Consider the following 8,892-nt stretch of genomic DNA (forward strand, 5'->3'; position numbering starts at 1 on the left):
TCTGCATCCCCTATCCTGAGAGTCTAATTATGTGGAAAAACCTGTGCTCCCTCTCATTCGGGGGTCCTCTCATCCTACCGAGTCTTCTATCGCTCCATCCCGAAGGCATCCTGCCCCTATTCCCATCAGGTCTCCTTGCCCTCCCCCCACTTCAGGCTCCTTCTTTAATTCCGAACATAGTAGCAGGGTCTCCCGACCCGCATCAGGGGGCTCCCCTTCGGTCCACTCCGGGAGTCCTCTACCGCCTGACTCTGCTTCGGGGGTGCTTCTCTGACGCTGCGTCGTCGATTCCCCTTCACTCCTTGGTTTCCCTGCCCCGCCCCTCTCACTGCGGCGGAGCCAGCCGGCCCCGGGCCGCTGGGGGAGGAGGCGGAGAGGGCGGGGCCCTCCTCCCCCGCTCACCCCCCCAGCAACCGCTGAGGGGCTGGACCCCGCCGGGCTGCTATAAAAGGGCCGGCAGTCCGGGTGCTACCGCAGTGCCGCCCGCCCCGTCCCGGCCTCGGGTTCCCGCTCCGCCGGCAGCCGCACCTGCTCCGGCCAAGATGAGCTTCAGCGGCGCTGAGGCGCTGCTGGGCGCCTTCCCGCCGCTCCACGGAGGCGGCAGTCTGCACTACGGGCTGACTCGCAAGGGCGGCGCGGGTGGAGCGCGCTCTGCAGCCGGCTCCTCCAGCGGCTTCCACTCATGGGCGCGGACGTCCGTGAGCTCCGTGTCGGCCTCGCCGAGCCGCTTCCGCGGCGCGGGAGCCGCCTCCAGCACCGACTCGCTAGACACGCTGAGCAACGGACCGGAGGGCTGCGTGGTGGCGGCGGCGGCGGCGCGCAGCGAGAAGGAACAGCTGCAGGCGCTGAACGACCGCTTCGCGGGCTACATCGACAAGGTGCGGCAGCTCGAGGCACATAACCGCAGCCTGGAGGGAGAGGCGGCGGCGCTGCGGCAGCAGCAGGCGGGCCGCGCCGCCATGGGCGAGCTATACGAGCGCGAGGTGCGCGAGATGCGCGGCGCTGTGCTGCGCTTGGGCGCGGCCCGCGGCCAGCTGCGCCTGGAGCAAGAGCACCTGCTGGAGGACATCGCGCACGTGCGCCAGCGCCTAGACGACGAGGCCCGGCAGCGCGAGGAGGCTGAGGCGGCGGCGCGTGCACTTGCGCGCTTTGCGCAGGAGGCCGAAGCGGCGCGCGTCGAGCTGCAGAAGAAGGCTCAGGCCCTGCAGGAAGAGTGCGGCTACCTGCGGCGTCACCACCAGCAGGAGGTGGGCGAGTTGCTCGGCCAGATCCAGGGCAGCAGCGCCGCGCAGACTCAGGCGCAGGCCGAGGCGCGCGACGCCCTCAAGTGCGACGTGACGTCGGCACTGCGCGAGATCCGCGCGCAGCTGGAAGGCCACGCAGTGCAGAGCACGCTACAGTCCGAGGAGTGGTTCCGAGGTTCGCAGGCGAGCGGGGACAGGGAGGATGGGGCGCCCTCTGTTGGTCGGTTAGTGAGGGGAAGGGTGGCGTGACTTAGGGTGCTGGTGGACTCTGCATAGAGGTGGCTGGACCGGATGGTGCGTTGCTCAGCTTCCTCCTGCAGAGTGCATGCCCCTTAGTTAAAAAACAGTTTTACTCTGGGTCTCTTGTGGAACACCCCCACTTCCCCCCAACTGTAGGTTCTCCTTTGGCCTTCTCCAGGGTCCTTATATCTGTCCTTCAACTCTGGGTCCTTTCTGCTCCTTCTCCCGAGTTTTGGTAACCCCACTGTGAGGCCCCTCTTCATCAGGTTCCCTCTACTGCTCCAAAGCGGTGCCGGCTTCTAGTCGCTGGGGCGCTCTTTGCCCTTCAAAGTAACATGGCTTCCCTGTCCAATGCTGCCCACCTCCTTTCTTGCACACTGCAGGGAACCCTATTCTGACACCTATCGGGCTCCTCCCCACTACAGTTGGGGAGGGTGGGTCATTCTCACATTCTTTCTCCCCAGGGGGACCACCATTACAACCAATTGGTACCTGAAGCTCAAGTGGCTTGTGGGCCCTTTAATGTCCTTGCTCCCCTTCAGAAAAGCCTGGAGCCTCCCAAACCCATCTCCCTCCCCCAACTCCGTGCCACCCTGAGTCAGCTAGGTTGCAGCTGCAGCAGCTTTGAAGCTGTGCCCAGCACCTGCAGGGTGACTTTGGCCAACACTTGCCCTCTCTGGTTTTCATTTCTTTTGGGGTTGAAAGGGGGGTCGACTAACTGGGCTTCTTACCCTGGGGAGCTCCATGAGCCTTCCTGAAACTGTCTGTAAAACTTCTGCATTGTTCCTGGGAGAGGGTACAGAGGCTTCAGTGATTTTCAGACAGGTCTGTGATCCACAGTGCGTAAGAATCCTCACCGACTTGGATGGTTTCTAAATCTTTGCCAGTACTAGCAGAGAAAAACCAGAAAAGCTGGGATTTTGATGCATTGCTTTTCCAGTTCCTTCCTCTCCTCTGCAGTGGTAGAACCATCCCCTCCCCCATCTCTGCAGCAAGGCTCCTCCCAGAGCAAACCTCTCTGCTCTCTTGGGCGTTGCCCTTCATCCATCTCAGGACTTCTGGACCACCCAGCTGGCATCCCTTCTTCCTCCCCCACGCCCAAGACTCAGGTCCTGAGTGTCATTATCTCAGGATTCAGGATGTCCACATTCAGGAGGTTCAGACTAGCCTCCAGATACCCACTGGCCCCTGAAAAGTCTTCTGGGAACCTGCAGCCCATTGCTCACAGGGGCCAGGGTGTGGCTGCCATTGGCACAGAGGCTCCTGTGCTAGAGAATGCGCAGCAAGGGGGAGGAAGGGACAGAGGAGCTGGCACGCAGGCCCCAGGCTCTGCAGTGACCTTGGGCTCTGCAAAGCAGAAACCTGCAAGGAAGGGGCTATGGCTACATGGTGGCTCACGGCGCCCTCGTGCCTCTAAAGGTCACAGACTCATTAACTTGTTCAACCACAAGCTCAGAGTTAAGCCCCATGGGTCAGGTTTCACATATGAACCCTCAGCACTGCCAGCCTTTGCTGGGGAGCTGAACCAGGAGGGCCAGAAATGTGGGCTTCCTTTGCCCTGCAGTTTCCAGATCCTGAATTTGGGGAGACAGTGTGATCTTTGAAGCCAGATAGACACTAGATTTGAACCCCAGCTCTGCTGCTCAAACTGGCCTACCGGCCTTGGGCAGTCGTCATTTGCCTATCACAAAGGATAGGGTGAGTTAAGCATCCAAGATGGCACCGGCACTCAGTAGGTCCTCAACCCATGTGTGTCACCTTCCAGATCTGGGCAGTAGAATCCAAATCCAGTTGTGTCTAACCCTGTGCCCTACTCCCTTCTCTCCCAGTGAGACTGGACCGACTGTCAGAGGCAGCCAAGGTGAACACAGACGCCATGCGCTTGGCACAGGAGGAGATAACTGAGTACCGGCGGCAGCTGCAGGCCAGGACCACAGAGCTGGAGGCGCTCAAAAGCACCAAGGACTCACTGGAGAGGCAGCGCTCCGAGCTGGAGGACCGTCATCAGGCTGACATCGCATCCTACCAGGTGGGCAGGGGTGGGGCAGAGAGCCAGGCTGTCTCACCTGGTTGGGTGACCCTGGACAAGTCATTGCCCCTCTTTGAGTGGGGTCATCATAGCTAAGACCATGGGCCTTGGAGTCAGACATACCAGGGGTACCAGTATGTCTTTCTAGCCGTGTGACCCCTGGAAAGTGTCTGCCTCTCTGACTCTGAATTCCCTCAATGCAATGGGAAAAAAAAAAGCCTCCTTTGCAGAGCTATAAAGCTTAAAGAGAGAGACGAACTTTTCATGCGAGGAGTGAGTGTGCTCAGCAGGGTCTTGGTCATAGTGAGCATTCAGTAAACAATAAACAGTGTCTATGAGTGAGGGTAGCCTGGGGAAGGCCTTGGCAGATACCTCCCATTAAAGACAACTGCCAAAAGAAAATACCTCTTTTAAAGAGCTTATTATGCAAGTAATATATGGTGATTGTAGAAAAAGGAGGCAATAAAAATCAGCCATACTGATTCACTTCAAGCAGTGGCTAAGTGGGCTTGGGGTCAGGGGAGAAGCTTCAGCTAGTACTGAGCGTGCTTCTGTGTATTGTCTCGGTCAACAGATGCCTCCCGAGCCTGTACTGTGTGGCAGGCACTTTGGAGCACTGGGAAAACAATAGGGAGCCAAAGCAGACAAGGCCGTGTTCCCACTGAGCCCTTTCTAAGCTTAAGATCTGTAAAAATTCACCCATTATCCCACTGACCTGTGATGACCATTGTTGGTGTCTGGTGTGTTTCGTTCCAGACCACTCCCTAGGCTGAGGTTATACACACAGCAGGAGTTTTGTTCCAGGTGGCTTTCATGTCCATGAATGAGATCCGTAGCTTTCACCGGGTGGGGGTTGGCCCCAGCAAGCCTGGCTGAACAGGACTACGTTGGGTCTGCATAGCCCGCCCCAGCTCCTCCAGTGCTGAGGGCCAGAATGCTGACTGGCGCGTGACATGTATGTGACTTCTCCTCCCCAGGAAGCCATCCAGCAGCTGGATGCTGAGCTCAGGAACACCAAGTGGGAGATGGCAGCCCAGCTCCGAGAGTACCAGGACCTGCTCAATGTCAAGATGGCTCTGGATATTGAGATTGCTGCTTACAGGTGAGGGGGCCAGGGGGCCTTTGGGTGGTGGTTCTTAGAAGGAGAAGCCTTGGATTTTAAGCCCCACAGTGAGGTAGCCTGCCAGTCTTAGAGACAAAAAAATAAAAAATTTTTTTTTGTATTGCGGTGAAATGTATATAACAGAAAATTTACCATTTAACCATTTTTAAGTATACAGTTCAGGGGCATTCAAAATATTTACATTACTGTGCAATCATCACCATCATCTATGTCCAGACCGTTTTTCATCTTCCCAAACTGAAATTCAGTGCTCATTAAACAGTAACTCTCCACTCCCTTCCCTTCCCTCCCCCGAGCCCTGGCAACCACCATTCTACCTTTTGAGAGACAAATATCTTGAGAGTGACTTAGTTTCATTCTGACAGTGATTCAGAGGGTTAAAGCTCCTCACCCTCTTCCCAAATCCAGCCAGCTAGAGGTTGTCTTGGAGGGAAAGGAGGTACTTGAGTTGTCAAGGGCCTTCACAACTCTACCTCTTAGAGATTTCTAGCTCTCTGAGCAGTTGTTTCCTGGGGAAATAAAATAGGGGTGATAATAACAGTAACCCACGTCCTGGGATTGTTGGGAGGAGGTGCTAATCCTGTTCCTGAGCTAATCCAGGTAACACAGGTACCACTGGACTGCCACAGAGAAACCCCTCAGTAAAAAGTAGCCATGAGAAAGTCAAGAGACCTCCCAGCTTAGCAGTTTCCTGCTAAGGAACAGGGCTGACCCCATGAGGACCTGTCCCAGTTGTTGGCTAATGACCCTTCACTTCCCACCTCTTGGCTCTAATCTCTAGTCTTGCTACTCAAAGTGTTGTCCATGGAGTAGCACAATCAACATTATCTGAAAGCTGGTTAGAAAGGCACCCCAGACCTGTTGAATGAAAATCTGCATTTTAATCAGATACCTGGGTGATTTGCATGCCGTTAAATTTTGCAAAGCCCTGGTCTGTATGGGTAACCCCTACACTTACTCTGAGGCAGGTATTGCCAGGTTCTTTTTATTTATTATTTCACTGAAACAACCCTCTGAGGTTGGGACTCTTAATGACCCTGTTTTTACCAATGAGGAGACTGAGGATGAAAGAGTTTGAGTGGCTTAGCTAAAGTCACATGTCTAGTGAGTAGGAAAGAGTGGAAACTGCCCCCACCACGTTCCTAAAACCCAAAGGATGAGACTATAAGGTAATAGGAGACCCTTGAAATTCAAATGGGAACATTCTAAGACCTCTTAAACCCAGGTTTATACATGTGGAATTCCTTGCTCATACTTCCACCTTCCTCTTGAATAACATTTTAGTTGAGGGACAATAAGTATAAATGTTGTTAATATAGGTGTTTTCTCTTGAGGGCCATTTTTTCAGGAGAAAAAAGTTTTATAAGTTGCAACCTTAGCTGCGTTCAACAAGAGCAGTGCCATTGGGGTGTGGATTCTGGGTGGTCCCTGGGATGATCTGCTAAGTGACCTTCTCCAGTCTCAAAGTGCCCACCATTCACATCCCTTCCTCCACCAAAGTGCATATCACTGGATGCGGTGGACCTTCAGAGTAACTCAGGAAGCCCCCTAACTCATTGATCGGCTCTGAGTTAATAGTAACCTGTTCCATTATCCATTCTGCAGAAAACTCCTGGAGGGTGAAGAGTGTCGGATTGGCTTTGGCCCGAGTCCTTTCTCCCTTCTAGAAGGACTCCCCAAAATCCCTGCCATATCCACTCATATAAAAGTCAAAAGCGAAGAGAAGATCAAGGTGGTAGAAAAGTCAGAGAAGGAAACTGTGATTGTGCAGGAACAGACAGAGGAGGTCCAGCTGACTGAGGAAGTGACTGAAGAAGAAGAGAAAGAGGCCAAAGAGGAGGAGGAAGGGGGAGAAGAAGCAGCAAAATCTCCCCCAGCAGAAGAGGCCGCGTCTCCAGAGAAAGAGGAGGCCAAGTCCCCAGTGAAGGAAGAAGGCAAGTCCCCAGAAAAGGCTGAGTCCCCTGTGAAAGAAGAAGCAAAATCACCAGCTGAGGCCAAGTCCCCTGAGAAGGCCAAGTCCCCAGAAGGAGTGAAGTCTCCAGAGAAGGCTAAGTCCCCTGTGAAGGAAGAGGCCAAATCCCCAGAGAAGGCCAAGTCCCCAGAGAAGGCCAAGTCCCCAGTGGAGGTGAAGTCCCCAGAGAAGGCCAAATCCCCTGTGAAGGAAGAGGCCAAATCCCCAGAGAAGGCCAAGTCCCCTGTGAAGGAAGAGGCCAAATCCCCAGAGAAGGCCAAGTCCCCAGAGAAGGCCAAGTCCCCAGTGAAGGAAGATGCCAAATCTCCAGAGAAGGCCAAGTCCCCAGTGGAGGTGAAGTCCCCAGAGAAGGCCAAGTCCCCTGTGAAGGAAGAGGCCAAATCCCCAGAGAAGGCCAAGTCCCCTGTGAAGGAAGAGGCCAAATCTCCAGAGAAGGCCAAGTCCCCTGTGAAGGAAGAGGCCAAATCTCCAGAGAAGGCCAAGTCCCCAGTGGAGGTGAAGTCCCCAGAGAAGGCCAAATCCCCAGAGAAGGAAGAGGCCAAATCTCCAGAGAAGGCTAAATCCCCAGTGGAGGTGAAGTCCCCAGAGAAGGCCAAGTCCCCTGTGAAGGAAGAGGCCAAATCCCCAGAGAAGGCCAAGTCCCCAGTGAAGGAAGAGACCAAATCCCCAGAGAAGGCCAAGTCCCCAGTGGAGGTGAAGTCCCCAGAGAAAGCCAAGTCCCCAGTGAAGGAAGAGACCAAATCCCCAGAGAAGGCCAAATCCCCAGTGAAAGAAGAGACCAAGTCCCCAGCTGAGGTGAAGTCCCCTGAGAAGGCCAAGTCTCCCGTGAAGGAAGAAGCAAAGTCCCCGGAGAAGGCCAAAAGCCCTGTCAAGGAGGAGGCCAAATCCCCAGAGAAGGTCAAGTCTCCTGTGAAGGAGGAGGCCAAGGCTCCTGAGAAGGAGGTCCCAAAGAAGGAGGAGGCAAAGTCCCCCGTGAAGGAGGAAGAGAAACCCCAGGAGGTGAAAGCCAAAGAGCCCCCAAAGAAGACAGAGGAAGAGAAAGCTCCAGCCACACTGAAAACTGAGGAGAAGAAGGACAGCAAGAAAGATGAGGTGCCCAAGAAAGAGGCTCCAAAGCCCGAGAAGGAGAAGAAGGACCCTGCTGTGGAAAAGCCCAAAGAACCCAAAGCTGAAGCCAAGAAGGAAGAGGCTGAAGATAAGAAAAAAGCAACGACCCCAGAGAAGGAGGCTGCTGCCAAGGGGAAGGAAGAAGCCAAACCCAAAGAGAAGACTGAGGTGGCCAAGAAGGAACCAGATGATGCCAAGGCCAAAGAACCCAGCAAAGCAGCAGAGAAAGAGCCGGAAAAGCCAAAGAAGGAAGAGATGCCAGCGGCACCTGAGAAAAAAGACGCCAAGGAGGGGAAGGCCACAGAGGCCAAGAAGCCTGAGGAGAAACCCAAAGCAGAGGCCCAAGCCAAGGAGGAGCCCAGCAAGGAGGCCTCCACACCAGGCAAAGCCAAGGCAGAAAAGGCTGAGAAATCCTCTAGCACAGACCAGAAAGACAGCAGGCCTCCAGAGAAGGCCACAGAAGACAAGGCCACCAAAGGAGAGAAGTAAGGCAGGGAGAAAGGAACATCCAGAGCAGCCAAAGAAACTCAGGAGGGTCTGGGAGCTCAAGGGTCGGTGTAACAAATTTTCATTTTTTCTCCCTTTTCTTTAAGAAGAAACTCTGCTTAGACTATGGGCCCTCCTTCACCAAACAGGAATTTCTATTAGCAACGTGTTAGCAGGAGAGGGTCCTCCCAACCCCCGGCCCCACACCCCAAACCCTCCCTAGGCGATGGACAATTATGTTATGATAGCTTATGTAGCCGAATGTGATATATGCCGAATGCCACATGTAAACACTTGACTATAAAAACTGCCCCCTCCTCTCCAAATAAGTGCATTTATTTCCTGTATGTGCAACTGACAGATGACCGCAATAATGAATGAGCAGTTAGAAACACATTATGCTTGAGATGTCTTAACCTATTCCTGAATGCCTTCTGTTTTCCAAAGGAGTGGTCGAGCCCTTGCCCAAAGCTCTCTATCCTGGAAGAGCTGGAGCAGGTGGGGCTGGGCGCTGGCCACTGAACCATGCCAGGGCGCACTTTTCCACTGGAGTCCACTTTCAATTGCTTCTGTGCAATAAAACCAAGTGCTTATAAAATGAAAATGCTGCTGTTGTTATTTATTCTTTTCCCGTGGGCAGGCTGGGGGATGGGCAAGGGAAGTCTTGATCTCACTCTTAAGAACGCACAGG

At 54.2% G+C, this 8,892-nt stretch overlaps 1 protein-coding gene across 1 annotated transcript; it reads left to right on the plus strand.

Moving 5' to 3' along the window:
• The first annotated feature begins 542 nt into the window (after nt 1–542).
• NEFH (neurofilament heavy chain) lies at nt 543–8,204 on the plus strand. Its single transcript, XM_060119530.1, has 5 exons — nt 543–1,419; nt 3,314–3,513; nt 4,491–4,615; nt 6,242–6,893; nt 6,948–8,204. Exons 1-5 carry the CDS (start codon nt 543–545, stop codon nt 8,202–8,204), a joined length of 3,111 nt encoding a protein of 1,036 aa, XP_059975513.1.
• Nucleotides 8,205–8,892: the final 688 nt, after the last annotated feature.

Source organism: Mesoplodon densirostris, chromosome 15 (assembly GCF_025265405.1).
Source record: "Mesoplodon densirostris isolate mMesDen1 chromosome 15, mMesDen1 primary haplotype, whole genome shotgun sequence".
NCBI classification, from domain to species: Eukaryota; Metazoa; Chordata; class Mammalia; order Artiodactyla; family Ziphiidae; genus Mesoplodon; species Mesoplodon densirostris.